Below are 17,405 nucleotides of genomic sequence, written 5' to 3' on the forward strand. Positions count from 1 at the left end.
TGCCAGGCCATCACAGAGTGTACTAACTTAACCGCTACCCTCCATAGTTTTACTTTATTTGTTAAATTATGGCATTGGAACATATCTGTCAAAACACAAAAGCACAGTTTTCTGGTGATCTGAGTAACTGTTTTAACATTTGAGTCATATAAAAACAGATTAATTACAAATGTAACAGAAAATGAGTAAAAGAAAGACAGATGGCAATATATGGCTTCAGTTTACGGAATAAGAACATGAGGCATTTTCATCACTCATACTGTAGTATTACAGGAAATAGTCTGACTAAGAGGTAATAGAAACAGAAATGGCAGAGACATAACACAGGACTACATTGTAAGTTTCATTCTGGAAGTCTAATTAGAATTTCCAAAAGATTAATTTAAAAGTATAAAGTCTTTCATTTATTGGTTAACTCTGCTAACTCCTATATGAACTAAACTATGAACCCGATATAGACCAAACTGAGAGAATTAAGGGACCTTATGTAGGCATATTAGGATTCTGTGTCTTAAAAAAATCTATTTGGTACCCATACATTGAAAGTTTTTATTAAGTGCTGTAAAAGCTGCTTCTACAGTTGCTTTTTTTCTAATTTGTGAGAATCAACCCACAGAAATTCATCAACTATTCATTAATTAAATTAATAATAATAATAAATTTTATTTATATAGCACCTTTCCCATGCTCAAGGCTCTTTTACTCGTTAAATAACAAATCATAAAAAATAGGTAAAGAAGGTAGGTCCTCATGCATAACTATCAGTGCTATAAAGCAGTGCCAAATGAAACAAATTTGTTAAATCTCAGGCTTTTTAACATTCAGGATCTGAAAAGGGACATGGAGAGTTTCCCACAGGTGTACCTCCAAATTTCTATTGACAATGCACCTTTGGCAGAAATCTTCCAAGGCTTGGAAAGTGTGACAGATTTAGGGTCCCCGTGACCCCTTGAACCCTCAGACCACACGTTAGACACCAGGTAAAAGTCCAAATATTATATTTATTAGGACAAAACGTGCACAAAGCACCCTCTTCTCCACAATCTTCAAATAAACTCAATAAATCAATAATCCTCCTCACTCCCAGACGCATTGCCACCCTTCCACCCAGCTCAGCTTGACGTCTGGGATTTCCCATAGTCCTTTTATAGTCCTTGACCTGGAAGTGTTTCGCCCTCTCTGTCCACATGACTAGGAACACTTCCAGGTCATATAAAAACTTTATACACCACTTCTTCACCCTGGAAGCACGTTGTCCCTTCCGGTCATGTGTTCATGACACACTTCCGGGTTATAGGGCACGTAGCACTCTGTAAGCCTCCCCCCAGCGGCTCCTAGTGGTCCCCATGGTATCCAGCAAGGCTGTTTATAAAAACTACAATGTCCATATGGCCCTGCTGGAATTTGGGGCACTTCCATGTTGTTGGGAGAGCTCCATCTAGCGGCTTGGAGGTGTGGACCGGAATATTTGGCCGGCCATCCCTCACAAAAGCTACACTTAACAGGTTGTCTGATAAAAGGTATCACATTACTAGCATTACTAGCATTAACCAATTGTCTTCTCACTAAAAGCTACACAGGAGCCGAAAAGAAGTGCAATAAAACTCATACAATAAGTGATTAAGACCAGAAGAACAAAAACATCATTAAGTATATTATATATATATATATATATATATATATATATATATATATATATATATATATATATATATATATATATATATATATAGTGAAAAGGGTACTGAGTTGCATGAAGGCAAAGCAAAAATAAGTTAAACTTGGCACTTTTAGAGTTTTCTGGCATGTGGTACCCTGGTGACACATTAAGGAACTCAAGTTCACATTTGAGGAAATTAGAGTTGCAAGGGTAAACAAAAGCTCCTAGGTACAGAGATGGGGCATCCAGCAAATCAATTTCAATGAAATTGATAATAAAAAAAGGTGTAAAAAGCACAGAGCACCTTAAAAATGCTTTATGCCTATTATGTCTATACCATTTTTTGTAGCTTTGCATATTTATCGGCTTAACTTTTATCAAATGTATCAGATCTTGTACCTTGTAACTTGTATCAGATTCCTTTGCTCAATATATTTACACCTGTGTACATGTGGAGCCTGTATGGATTTTTAGGTTGATGAAAGTATCTCATTAATTGGAAACAGACAATTTAGATGCTGTAATATCTCTATAAATTAGACCATATTTCTTAAAATGTAGCCTGAACTGAATGTATTTTGCTTGCTTTGTTACAATCAAAATTCAGGATCAGCTGTGGCATATACTATAAAGTTGACAAAGTATGACACCAATGAATATATGAATACATATACCACAATAAAAATCAACCCAGACAATGTGGTATCTGCAGAATAAATAAAATGTTTCCCTGCTGTCACCCAAGTGTTCATACTAATAGTGCTCAATACATTATATATTGAAACAAATAAAACACACAGTACAGCATGCTCAAGAACAATACAATTGCAAATGAGACACTGGTAATAAGTGTGGTGGACAAAAGCATGTGATGACGAATGCATACGTGGAAAAATGCAGGCAGTGACAAATGTGCACAGCTACTAACAAGACCTTGGTAATAATTTCTCTGTTACATGAATAGTATGCACATAAAAAAACTTCAGTTACGATATATTTGCCACTTGTAAACTGAGATTTTGCCACTGAAAGTTGTTTTAACTGGAAAGATATTACTTTTTATTAAAGTAAAAAATCAAAAAAGCATATAATGTAATGAGAAAAACTTTACAAAAACAATAAACTATAAAATCATGTTAAAAAAAAGAAAATAACTGTATATGTATAGTGCCACATTGTGCACACTCCCAAGCAAAATGTCTAAATGTAGCACCTGTTCATATGTCGGTATTATCTGTTCCAGGCAGCAATTAAGCTGGACCGATTGTGGTTTGGACACCTCTAGCTCTGGAGAAAAAGTATTCATAAACTCTTCAAAAGCAGTGGGTACTCCAATCACATGGCACAAATCTTTTTTTTTTGTGTGTGTAAATAACATTAATGAGCAATAGAAATGACAACAAGGAATGGGTTTCTCATAAAACAATTAGTCAAATGAACAAACAACTGTAAATGTAACCAAATTTGCCCTGTTAAAAAGGTAAAATGAAGATAGCCTGAGCAAAACCTAGGAAGGAAACGTAGCCCAAATGTCAGACCCCATTGAGACAGAATTTAAGAAGCAGGAGGAGGAGAATGACGACAACCACAGGCCATCCAGCTCCTCAGAATTTCCATCAGAGCATGCCATTTTGTAATATATGAAGCAGATTACCTATTTTTCACCGTTGCTGAGAGATCTAGGAGAGAGAGATTGAAACGTGATGCCTGCCAAGATGCAAAGGAGGTAGGAACAATCAGTTTTGAATTTGATGCTAAAAATATATTTCCAAGAAAGTGGCAGTGTTGAGGCATAGCCCCACTGCCAACAATGACAAATGTTGATATGAGGCCTTACATAGAAGAGCATATAGATACAGTGGTGTGAAAAACTATTTGCCCCCTTCCTGATTTCTTATTCTTTTGCATGTTTGTCACACAAAATGTTTCTGATCATCAAACACATTTAACCATTAGTCAAATATAACACAAGTAAACACAAAATGCAGTTTTTAAATGATGGTTTTTATTATTTAGGGAGAAAAAAAATCCAAACCTACATGGCCCTGTGTGAAAAAGTAATTGCCCCCTTGTTAAAAAATAACCTAACTGTGGTGTATCACACCTGAGTTCAATTTCCGTAGCCACCCCCAGGCCTGATTACTGCCACACCTGTTTCAATCCAGAAATCACTTAAATAGGAGCTGCCTGACACAGAGAAGTAGACCAAAAGCACCTCAAAAGCTAGACATCATGCCAAGATCCAAAGAAATTCAGGAACAAATGAGAACAGAAGTAATTGAGATCTATCAGTCTGGTAAAGGTTATAAAGCCATTTCTAAAGCTTTGGGACTCCAGCGAACCACAGTGAGAGCCATTATCCACAAATGGCAAAAACATGGAACAGTGGTGAACCTTCCCAGGAGTGGCCGGCCGACCAAAATTACCCCAAGAGCGCAGAGACGACTCATCCGAGAGGTCACAAAAGACCCTAGGACAACATCTAAAGAACTGCAGGCCTCACTTGCCTCAATTAAGGTCAGTGTTCACGACTCCACCATAAGAAAGAGACTGGGCAAAAACGGCCTGCATGGCAGATGTCCAAGACGCAAACCACTGTTAAGCAAAAAGAACATTAGGGCTCGTCTCAATTTTGCTAAGAAACATCTCAATGATTGCCAAGACTTTTGGGAAAATACCTTGTGGACTGATGAGACAAAAGTTGAACTTTTTGGAAGGCAAATGTCCCGTTACATCTGGCGTAAAAGGAACACAGCATTTCAGAAAAAGAACATCATACCAACAGTAAAATATGGTGGTGGTAGTGTGATGGTCTGGGGTTGTTTTGCTGCTTCAGGACCTGGAAGGCTTGCTGTGATAGATGGAACCATGAATTCTACTGTCTACCAAAAAATCCTGAAGGAGAATGTCCGGCCATCTGTTCGTCAACTCAAGCTGAAGCGATCTTGGGTGCTGCAACAGGACAATGACCCAAAACACACCAGCAAATCCACCTCTGAATGGCTGAAGAAAAACAAAATGAAGACTTTGGAGTGGCCTAGTCAAAGTCCTGACCTGAATCCAATTGAGATGCTATGGCATGACCTTAAAAAGGCGGTTCATGCTAGAAAACCCTCAAATAAAGCTGAATTACAACAATTTTGCAAAGATGAGTGGGCCAAAATTCCTCCAGAGCGCTGTAAAAGACTCATTGCAAGTTATCGCAAACGCTTGATTGCAGTTATTGCTGCTAAGGGTGGCCCAACCAGTTATTAGGTTCAGGGGGCAATTACTTTTTCACACAGGGCCATGTAGGTTTGGATTTTTTTTTTCTCCCTAAATAATAAAAACCACCATTTACAAACTGCATTTTGTGTTTACTTGTGTTATATTTGACTAATGGTTAAATGTGTTTGATGATCAGAAACATTTTGTGTGACAAACATGCAAAAGAATAAGAAATCAGGAAGGGGGCAAATAGTTTTTCACACCACTGTATGCCACAGATTGAGGTAAAGGATAGAGAGTTCATAGACACTATGAAATGAATAGGACTGAAAAGTGGAAGATAGGTAATATCCCACAAATCATAAAGCTAAAACGATTTTGTTTTGCAGGTGGTTTCATTTTTGTAAGTGACCATTTTATTACATTCCTACACTCTTCCACAGCAGACTCCACGATGGAAAGAGCAACGCATTAGCTGTGGTGCTCCAACTAGAACAATAAGCATATTAAGACAAGGAAAAGAGATTTCTTGTTTGTTCAAAATGTTATATATCTTTGCCAACTCCATTCCCTTCTCAACAAACTCTTACATTAATTGCCTTCATATCCTAATCAGAAGGACAGAGCATGAGTGCAAAAATTAAAAAACACAACTGGTAACTTTATCTCAATGTTGTCAGACTCAAACAAAAAGCGTGCCATCTACAGATGATTTCGGATATTAATACAGGCTGTCAAAAGGGAAAAGTTCTGACTAGCTGCTTAAGATGTAGAATAGTGAATTATTATATATATATATGAATATGAAAAAAGAAATGGAAAATTAGCAGTTTAAAAGCATTTGTTACTACTTGTGTATGAAATTCTAAACTGTAGACTCAAAGTTCAGAGGAAGAAAATGTTGACTGTTAGAATCTGCAATATAGTAACAAGCAAACAACATTCCAACTGTATATACATTTAAACAATCGGCTGCAATAATGAATAATAAAAGATCTCTCATATTCAAACAAAAGCTTTGGTGGTAGGCAACTAATCCATTTTAGTAACAACTTTTGTTCACAGCAGGGATTTTGCCAATTTCTGCTGTCATTCAGCTCTGTGGAGTTTTCAGAAGTCCAAACACTGAAATGCTTCAGTAGTTGTTTTCATAATAGACCCTTCTGACTGGGCGTTGGAATTGAAACTACAAGATTTGATGTTCTTACACCACCCAGCTGGCTTTGATGTGACCCTGAGCAAAACACTTAACCTGTCTGTACTCCAAGCATTCAAATGTGCATCTGTTATTTTAAAGATCAAAAAAAAAAACACCACACACACACACAACACGTCAAATAACACAAAATAAATTTGAAATGAAGACCAGTTTTGTAGGAAAAAAATTTAAAGCATTTTTCTATTAGCATTTTATGAAAAATATTCATTTCCATTTATATAAAACAAGGTGCAAATATAGCCGGGACAAAAAGTAGATACTGTCAAGGCAGCACTGGTATCTTTCAACATTCTCATAAAATAATTAGCATACTGCATATTAATAGGCATCACTTTATACAGATAAATATGTTAATTAACATTATGTTAACAAACAAAATTTATTTTATCAAACATCTTGGGTAAACTACACATCCTCTTTTTCTGGCCTTGTAGTTTAATAATAAAGGTAACAAGACATATGCCCTTATGACTTTATTCCAGTTTCAGCCTTTAAAAAGATGTATTGTGTATGCCAGACATTTACATCTGGCTTTCATTCATGCCATTAACTGAAGCATGAAAGAACAAGAACATGCTTAATCGTGCATAATATTAAACAAACGTTATGCTGAGAGGAAAAAAGAAAAAAAAAAAGCATTTCTCTTACCTATGTTCATGTGGCACCATAGAGCTCCATGCCTGGCATTTCAGACCAGTCTTTGTGGCAGACTGTGAACCTTTATAGTTTGCACCATTGCCAACTATGCATTCTCTTATATAATCTGCAATAATAAGTTATGAATAATTTCATTTCACATAAATCGTATAGTACAAACAAAAATACTATGATGAGTAAAGTTATCACCATAATGAAACTCACAACTTTGCTACAATTACTACAAAAAGTACCAATATTTGATGTGATACTACAGATGTAGGGTTGGGGTGTGTGGGGTTTGAAAGATGCACTCAAAATTTCTTATTTAAAAAAAAAAAAAAAGTTAAACTATATAAAGGATAACTAGATTCTTTGAGGGAATGCACTTATTCAAAAAGCCTTAAAGATTGTCATACATTCAAAAAGTCAGTAAATACCAAAAAAAGAATAATAATGCAGGCATTACAGTAATGAAAAGCTTATGTTTTTATTATAGGGCACATGTTCACCTAACACTCATGCATGCACAAGTTAGTAAAATGTAAGTAGTGCACACTTCTATAAACATCACGATGCCCTAGAGGAGCGCTTTCCAAAATTCTTCGATGACAACCTTCCTAAAGAGTTTTAAAATTCTGCTTGACACCCCAACATAATAACTGCCCAAGTAAAATTTAGGAGCAGGGGACCAAGTAGAACACAGCATGCACACCATTCAGGTTGAAGATAAAACAACACGTTCTGAAAAAGTGATATTTTTTTATACCCTCGTGAGTAAAGTATACTGTCAGCTTTTAAAGAAAACTAGGAATGCAAGCTACAGGAATAAACAGCAGAGGAAGTGGCCCTGTCTGCACTTCACCAACACAGCACATGTTAAATTAAATAGCGAAATGAAGAGCAAAGGTACACAAGCACAAGGAGATAATGAACAACCATACCTAAATATGCCTGAGCTGAATTGAAATGGGGCACTGAATTGCACGGGGCATTTCCATTTGAAGGCTGCACTTTTCACTGCTGATTTTGAACAACAGCATAGTGAGCGATAGGATGCGGGGCTGCTGCTCTATGTGTATGTGTGCATCTTGTAGTCCTTGGGTCTGAACTTGCTGTCAAGAAGTTAGCGAGCATGAAACAATTCTGATATGAACAAAACTGATACTATGAGCAAACATGCATTGTACAGTTTCAAAATTTCAGAATCGATATTTGGCGATGAATTGAAATTTTTGACACCACAACCTTGTAGCACTTTTGCTTTCTGTAACCTTTTTTTTTTATATAAAGGGTAGCATTTCATTGAAGAGTTTTTTGGGATAACAAAGAATTCACACTTGATTTCACTTCAGTCCACTAACTGCAAATATGTACTTTGTAAAACTAGAAATACAATAAATGGTTCATGCTGGCAACATCATATTGCTGAATAGCATGTATTTCTAGCATTTGAAAGGGTTCACTCACATATCATAGATGCTCGGAACCTTGGATGACAACGCCACATACTGTATAGAGAATGAGGCACATTATCTTGTGAAACTTTGTAACTAACACAGGGTGCAATGGGCTTTGTTTCAGGGGTTAGCAAAGAAAAGCCTACCCTTTTCTTTTTAATAAGAGTAAAGAAAGCTCAATCAAGACATAGTAGCATGTAAAAGAATCATCATTTCTGGGATGCATCAGTTCCAATTGTGGCATAAAAAGATTCACTCTGGCCAGGAAGAACTGGTTGGGAAGACACAAAGGATTCACTGGGAGAAAAGGAAGGGAGTTAGAACTGAAAAGGAGCAAGTTCTTTAACTAGCTTGAAAAGGAAAAAAACATGAGCAGAATAAGTAGAACATCTACAAAGTAGTAAAAATAATCTGTATCACTTTGGCATCCCTAATTACACTGTACTTACCATGTGATTACCTGTATACTTACATAGTAACTAGATGTTATTACCTTGTACTTACTGTGTAATATAATGTGACATTATAATTCAGTGCTCAATTGTAATTTTTATTCAACTGTTTTTATAAGGATGTATGTACATAAGTTATGGAATAATAATTACAATTGAGTGCTTAATTTAGGTGTTGTTACCTTTTATTTAGTGTGTAATTTAACATTGAAAGTAAAAGGTAACAATGCCTAGATATTATATAGGTAATCAAATGGCAACAACAGCATAATTAGGGATGCCTAATCTAAAGTGATACCAAATAATCTTCTGAATGTCAAAAAAACGTAACCTTGGACAGATAAAAATAAATAAATAAATGTGATCCACAAAAACACAAAAAAAAAATTCAGACACACTCGTAAAATAGAATTGCTTTGGGTATACGTTTTCAGAATGTGAAACTCTACCCTCTACCAAGATATGAGGTAATGCTGCAAGATTACAGCAATGCATGGTATGGTACTACTTTATATTACATGAAATACTGAAGTCAGCTTTTGAAGAAGCTTTAACACAAAATCCAACTGTAAAATAAGAAGGTAACTCTGTATTAGTCTCAGTGCTGACATATGAGACATGAACATGTAGAAAGAGAAAATCATTTTAGTGATAATGTTTTGGTGAGATCATATCTGTATCTCTTTTCATATTTGGAAAAACTCCATCAAAATTACTGTAAATCATCTAAGAAAATCTTTGTCAGAGTAAACCCATAATGCATTTTATGAGAAGCTGAGTATTAATTAACTGTTCTTACAATTGAACAAGCAGAAAAAAACACAATGTTTTTTGAAAGTAGGTAGTCACCAGCATATATTTACCTTTTTTTTCATACAAATCAAATGAAAAGTCTTCCACTTTCCTAACACTTGCTGTCTTGGTGTTAAAAGAAAGCCATGAGCATCGATTCAATTTTCTGTCATAGAAGAAAGCCCTGGGTGGAAAAGAAAAAAAAAAAAAAAAGATTACATTATAAAAATTTTAAAGATGCAGTATGCAGTAAATAAGTGATTAAAAGGTTTGGAGCCTGACATATTAAAGGAAATACCAGTAAACCCAATCATTTTTTAAAATTTTCAAAATAATAAGCATGAACACCTGTTATTATGTTTTCAAAGTAAATCAGTGTAATATTAACCATTTATGTGGGCTTTTTGGGGCATGAAATCAATATGGACAATCAATATCAAAGGAAATTGTGCATATAGTCCTGCTGGCGCTGGCTTGGACCTTGATATTTTTAGCATGACAGTGTCACTGTTCTTGTATTCTCATTGTTGTTTGCACTAACACATAGTGTTGCATTCAAGTTTCATTCCCACTTATGAAACTCTTATTTTTCTCCCAGCCTCAACACATTTGCAGGAGATCTTCCTTGGAATACTGAATGCAGTGATGTATCATTTCTGGAGTCAGCTCTAGACTCTGCTTGTATTTAGTTGTTCATGAAGAATTAGCCCATTCACCATCTCTCTTCAGTTTTCCATTACGATTTGCTCCTTGGTGGCAACATTTTCTTGTGCTGTCAAAGTCAAGAGCCTGCCAGAAACTTGATTTTATCTTTGAGAGACATCTGCAATGACAAAGGTCTGTTGCCTACCACTTTTCTTTGGCATATGACAAGCACTGGTCCAATACATGTTGACTAGTTGAGAACAAGTTCCAAAAGGTGTATTCTTTCCTAGCAGTAGAAATTCAATGACAGTGCTAAACTAGATTTTGCAGTTTTCAGCAGCCATATAACTTGGCTGTCAAACAAGAAGCATGCACTATAAATGAGAAATGTTAGAAGTTTATATATACCATTATATTTTGGTATATTGGAACTATGTGAAACTTTGTGTCCCAATGCTGACATTTCTTTTAATAAGGTGGTAAGATAGTTAGGGGAGCTGGCAGTTGCACTGATTGAGTAATGGAAAGCCAAGTAGTGCCACTATAAGCGCCACCATACATATTACAGATTGATTAAATAATTAAGCACAGCTCAGCTGGGTTTTAAAAGGGCATACTGTACCTATGTACAAATTAGAGGAAACAGGACAGATAAAAAGGATTATGTCAATCAACTGAGAAACCAAAAGAGAGAAGGAAGATGAGCGAAAGTGAGGTGATGGAGAAATGTGCATTGTAAAAGTGATGGAATTACCTTCAGAAAGCTGCAGGACACCAGAGATGACCCTACTCTAGGAGCAGGAAGGACAACTAGCTGGTGTGTGATGTGCGACAGCTCAGGAGTTCAGGCACAATGGTGATGCCTAGGCTGCCAGTATGGTAATGGAAAGGTATGACAATACCTGTTGGGGGATCTTGGACTTATAAAGATATTGGCAAAGTTGGCATGATGGAGTGGATGAGACTAATATTTTGTCATTAGTAGATTCATCAGGTGAGTGGCGATGATGCGACAAGGCCTCATTCACAGACTGAATGCTGTAGGGAGATGCCAGATGGGTTGCTACTCTGTAGAGGACAGTTGGGACATTTCTCCTGAGAGTTTTAATAGGATTCGATTTTTTGCTTTTATTGCTAGACTACTTGCTGACCTTTCATTTTTATGAATGTGTTTAATTATTTATTATGATTTTTCTAATTGCGCCTTTTGCACAAGGACACTATTGTTAATAAATTTAGCACCTTTATGCACACATAAATCCGGTTGTCTGCCTCTTCTCACAATGTAGTCTGTCCTCAGCAATGTACTACAAGATGCCCATCCAGGAGTATGAGCCGGTGGCTAAGGCTCCAGGCGATGCAAACTAACCTTAGGGCCAGTTATAAAATCTACACCATAAAATTCCACTTTCAAGTTCAAGTTCAAGTTTTGATAGTTCTTACATGCTCACCTGCCACCAACAGCATGGTGGTTTCTAGATACAAAAGAATTGTAGAGTTCCCCAGGAGAGTAAATTTGAACATAAACATAAATATGTTACCCTATTAGGAGATCTCTGAGACATTTAAGAAGTATACACATACCAGCTAGAAAAAACTGCTTAAAAAATGGAGGACTGTGGATAAGCAAAATGCCACAAGAGAACAGGGTGTTGCAAATGTTAGCTGTTTCCATTTTACAACCTAATTTTGGCTTGGCATTCATGGCTAATCATTAGTGTTTGACAAATGGTACATAGCTAAATATTACGATTACAGGGGAGAGAGGCCAAAGAAAATATTGTTCCACAAGCCCTACAATGAAAAAAAATCTACCACTGGGTCCAGCACAGCGTATTGATCAGGAGTAAAGGGAAATGAAGAAGCATGAACAGTATCATACAAAAATGTATATAAATATCAGCAGCCAAATAAACAGAGTATATCATAGGGTTGAGTATTAAAGTATGGTTAAGTAATAAATACCTTTCACTCATATATATATGGTTACTCTTTGCTTTATTTGACAGTAGACTATGCAACATTCCATGATCTACTTCTCGCAGCTGAAGAGGGCCCCGTGGCGGATGTTTGCCAAATGGCAGACCAACCACAAGCGTTACCTGGTAGGTAACCACCCACACAATTGAGGTCGTCGAGACTCAGACTACGAATGCAGTATATATATATATATATATATATATATATTATATATATATATATATATATATATATATACACACACATACTGCATATATGAATGATGAGGATGAGAAAGAGTTTAGGGATTTTGAATCTGGGCATTTTCTGTGGGGAGTCAACATGTCCTCCCTAAGTCTCTGTGGGCTTGACCACCACATCTCCAGAGATGTGCTAGCTTTTGTTTGAGTCCAAGTATATTTGCGGACTTGTGAATCAGTGGACCTGGAAGCACCCACCTCTCAGTAAAACAAATATAAGGTAACTGCTGAATCAGTCAATGCTTTAACATCATAGGAGGCACTTTAAATTGATTTTTTTTTTATTCAATAAAATTGAGTTATGTATTTTAATAATTCTTGCTTATCATGGTGCTGGACAGTAGCAATGTGTTGCAAGTTGGTCAGATGTTGTACAGAGTATAGTGAAAATCTCACTGACATGTGATAATACCATTACTATTTCTACTACTACTATACTCATTACTAGGACGTCCACAAGTAGCAATACAGCCATATGGGGCCAGTGTTGCTGTTAAAACTCATTTCTTTGAGATATGGGGGAAAAAACTCAAAAGACATGGAAAGAACATGCAAACTCCAGGTAGACATGGACCAGGCCTATATTCAACTGAATATTTTGCAGCACTGAGACAGAAGCAAAGCAGCAGCAGTGCCCACTGCACAACAGTGTGAAGATGCGGGTTCCGCTCCATGCTCCCATCTTTCTTCTGGGAGCTCTGAACCCGACACCGTTGGTAATGTCACCGATAAGCTGGGCAGTGAGGCACAACAATGAAGCAAGGGGATGGTGCAAAAAGTGCTTTTATTTAAAATCCAAAAATCCAACAAACCAAAAACAAAGTGTCCAAATTAAAGTGCAGTGCATCAAAGTCAATAAATAAATAATCCATAAAAACTGGTGAATTGTGGAGGTTAAAAACACACTAGAAAAAATCCTTTAAAAACAATGAGGTTAAAACAATGGCTGGAAGCAGTCTTTTAAAACAAAGCCCGGTGCCTTCTTTTACTGGTGACTTCCCTGTGTCTCCCATCCAGGCTATTCACCAGGGGAGTCACCCTACATGCAACTGACCTTCTACACCGTACTGGTCTGGTGGCCTTTCCGATCCCTGGCTCCAGTTCTGCTCACCTAGACCAAGACTTGGGCTCCCCAGCGACCAGGACGCTCACGCTGTGGCTTCCACTACCCAAGTCCCCGACTCCTACTGCCTTTGCTGTGGCAAGCCAGCCTTCTCCCGGTCACTCCTGCTCCAAACAAGACTCTCAGCAGGAGCGACCACTACTGTCGGCCCTTGGGTGCCGGCCAAACACTCCACTCAGGCTCGCCGCTCCGAGCTGCCTGCAATCAGCGCGAGCCTGCGTGCACTCGCTCGTTCTCCCTCACTGGCTTTCTCCATCCTGCTTCCTGCCATCATCTTCAACCTTAACCTCCCTTCACATTCTTTTTTTCTCTCCCCCCCCCATCCACCTTGCACTTCTATTATATGATCCGGTGACATGGACCAGGTGTGGCAATCAGCAGTTCCTGGCAACAATTATGGAGGCGGACGACTCCTCACCTGTGCACTTAAGAGAGGACCGCCCACATCACGAATTCACCTGGGAACCACTCCCACCACACTACCACGCCCCCTCTCTAAGCTGCGAGTACGCGACTATTTACTTAAAAAGTGGCCTTTTTGACTTGAGCTGTGGACCCGCTACACCACACACAGTCCCAACTATTTAAATGTTATTTATTTAAACAGGTTCGTTCCTCTTTATGCCCATTTCTTAGGATTTATGAGTATTTGAGTATCTCATTAGTAAACAGTATTTGGTTACATTATATTGTGATTCTTTAAAATAGAGCATTAGACCTTATTAAAACTAATGCTAGAATTCGGGAAAAGAGAACTGGTACATTTTATACAGTTCTGTAGTAATAGAGCATCACTCAAAATGCAAACCAATTCTGGAACAATACTATTTCAGTTTCAAAGGAAGAATCCTGTGAAATATCATAGTTACTGGATATGTAGTACTTGACCAACTACTCACCTACAACCAAATGGCAAGCTCTTATTCCGATTGCATCTCCTGGCACATTTCACTAGACTGAGTTGCTTACTTTTCATTAAAAGTGATTTATCATCTCTCTTCAAGGTGACTCCTTCACTCTTTTCATAATCAAGCAGAGCATTCCTCCTCAGGCTCTCTGCAAAAAAAAATTATTATTGTGAATCATTTTTGTTATAGTAATATGAATGAGTATGCTCATAGAATCACACTTAAATATCAGTTACTCTGTGATCACAGGGTTTCAGACTACGCTCTCTATGGCTTACTTGCTCATTCGTAGGTAACTAGCAGCCAGATAATCAGTACAGAAGTAAAAGTTTGCCTTGCTACAAAGTTCTTAAAACAGTGTTACATTTCACCCAGGATGCCAGAACTAGAAAGAGATCTCTTCAGATTATAACTGAAGTTCATACGCTGTTGAAAATCTACTGACTTTCACTTTGCTGGCATAACATGGCGATAAACTGTTTTTCAACAAATGACTTGAACATGCTTGCTTCAGTAAACAAAACAATACAACTTATTCATAACGTAAGAATAATAGAAAATGAAGATATGCAAGTTTATACATACATGACAATAATGGAAAAAAACTATTCTGTTTCCATTGTTCTTATCTAAAAAAGGAAACATCATTCATTCATTCATTCATGAACGGCTTTTAAATGTTCTTTTCACAGTGTTGGTCTTTCAGCAAGTTAGATAAAATATTCTTAACTTAGTTATAAAGTTTCTCAGTGACTACATTTTGGTCTCTTCCCAGCTCATTTGTAAATCCAGCCCAGCTCCTCTATGTGGCGAGTGTGGCACACATTTGACTTATAGTTTGCTTGCATAAAAACAACATCTGTGGAGCAGTATGTGATCAGTCAGCTCCCTTTGTCAGCAAGACGAACACATTGCTTTATGCACAGTCTTTGTTGCTGGTGCACCTTGCTGTAACTTAAGGTTGAATGCAGCATCAACAGCCAACTCCATTTTTTGGATGGTCTTCCTCTCTTTGGTATAAAAGGGATCACTGTGCCCTTTGTTATGGCCACACTCTAAGCAACAGTGTTCTTGCTGCAGAGCAGAAGTTAAGGCTGGGCAAGAAACACAGTTAGTGCTTACAATGGGTTATAAAAGATGTAGCAGACATTCTGCAGTTGGTTTCTTGGGTGCATATAAACCTAACCTTTTGGTTGATAATTAATGAAAAGTTTTGTCCATCAAAGTGGCCAGTGGTGGAGTTACGGTTCACTAACCAAGTGTAGCAAATGGTGCCTTGCTAAGACATCTCTGGATGTCATTTGCCTGTAATTCATCAGTCTTATAAGAAGAAACCCATTCTAGCGAGAGGCTCTATGAGGAAAATTTAGAATTTAGCTGAAGTGTCAGTGAAGAAGGGCCTTGCAGCTACAGCTTAAGGAAAATATTTGTGAGCCAAAACAAAGGAAAGTGGGCAATGCCGTTCTTTACCACAGAATTATCCAACGTATTGCTCTTGTATGGAGATCAAGCATGATCTGCCAAGTTGAAATAGTAAAGCTCATAAGATGAATATGCACAGTAGTAATTTCGCTTTTTTGAATTTTGATCAACAGAAAAAGAATTTTTAATATCAAAGTGGAAAAAGATCTCGGAAAAGTGGTCTAAATTAATTACACATATTATACATCAAAAAAAAAAAAATAATAATCGCATATGTTTTCGTCCCCTTCAAGTCAACATTTTGTAGATGTCTCTTTGGCAACCATGACAACCTTGAGTCTGCACAGACAGGTCTCGATCAATGTATCTGGACACTGCATTTTTCCCCATTCTTCTTTGTGAAAACTGCTCAAGCTTTGTCCGATTGCATGAGAATTTTGAGTGAGCAGCCTTTTTCAAGTCTTGCCACATCCTCTCAATTGGATTTGGATAGCAAGACTCTAACTTGGCCACTATTGGACATTAACATTGCTATTGTTAAAATGTTCCTATGGAACTTTGGCTTTAAACTTGGGGTAAAACTGAAAATCTTGCTGAAAATCAAATCTTCTACCAAGCAGCAGGTCTGCGTCAGGTTTTTCTTTCAAGATTTCCTTGCATTCATTTTACCCTCTACCCTCACAAGCCTTCCATTGCCTGTTGCAGAGTAAAGTCCCTACAGCAAGATGCTGTCATCGGAATGCCCAACAATGAGTAAATGTGAGCGTTTGATAATGTGTAGTGTACAAAGATGGTATTTATTCTGATGGCCAAAAAGCTCAATTTTGGCCTCATCAGACCATACAACCTTCTTCCAGCTGATTTCAGAGTAGTCCATGTGGCTTCTGGCAAACTCTAGCCAAGATGTGTGTTCTTTATCAGTAGCTTTGACCTTGCCATTCTTCTATAAAGCTGCTACTAGGGAATTTTCCAGGCAATATGGTCTGCACATCCACTGTAGCTTACAATTCCTTCAGAATTATTATAGGTCTCGTAGTAGACTCTCTCACTGGCCTTCTTCTTGGACAATCACTCAGTTTTTCTGGATGGTCAGCTCTAGGCAGATTTAGAGCTGTGTCATATTCTTTCCATTTCTTGACCAATTAAACTGTACTCCAAGGAGATATTCAATGACTTTGATATTTTCATGTCTCCATCCCCTGATCTATCCTTTTTGGTTACCTTTCCACAGTTTCTTGGAGGGTTATATTTGTCTTCATTACGTAGGTTAGGCCATGGTACTGACTGACCACATGTTAGACCATCCAAGATGAGGTGCATTTATAGTACAAGTAATTGAAACCTTTTGTGTACAGACAGCTGATCTTCACTGAACTAATTAGGTGACTTCTAAAAACCAATTGGCTGCATCACTGATGATTTAGGTGTGTCATATTAAAGGGGGTGAATACTTATGTTATTTCTTTTGTGCTTTAGATTTGTAATTAATTTAGACCACTTTCAAGAAATGTGTTTTCACTTAGACATTAAACAGCTTTTACCCCCACAGATCAGTTTCAAAAAAGCCAATTTAAACATACTGTGATTCAATGTTGTAGAGCAATAACATATGAAAACTTCCCCGGGGATGTTATGGACACTGTAAATGGGCTTGGACTTAAT

At 37.4% G+C, this 17,405-nt stretch overlaps 1 protein-coding gene across 2 annotated transcripts in view; it reads right to left on the reverse strand.

The window, feature by feature from the left end:
* LOC114661724 (hepatocyte growth factor) overlaps positions 1–17,405 on the reverse strand; it is an 81,161-nt gene that overhangs the window by 50,271 nt on the left and 13,485 nt on the right. For both annotated transcript variants that reach the window (XR_007933672.1, XM_028814895.2), the window contains exons 2-4: positions 14,313–14,469; positions 9,498–9,610; positions 6,735–6,849 (exon numbers count right to left, since the gene is read on the reverse strand). Coding sequence is in view for 1 of the 2 variants with exons in the window: in XM_028814895.2 (XP_028670728.1) it covers positions 6,735–6,849; positions 9,498–9,610; positions 14,313–14,469 (385 nt within the window). In the remaining variant the exon portion in view is untranslated. The remainder of the gene's footprint in view (positions 1–6,734; positions 6,850–9,497; positions 9,611–14,312; positions 14,470–17,405) is intronic.

The sequence above is a fragment of the Erpetoichthys calabaricus genome, chromosome 1 (assembly GCF_900747795.2).
Source record: "Erpetoichthys calabaricus chromosome 1, fErpCal1.3, whole genome shotgun sequence".
Classification (NCBI taxonomy): domain Eukaryota; kingdom Metazoa; phylum Chordata; class Cladistia; order Polypteriformes; family Polypteridae; genus Erpetoichthys; species Erpetoichthys calabaricus.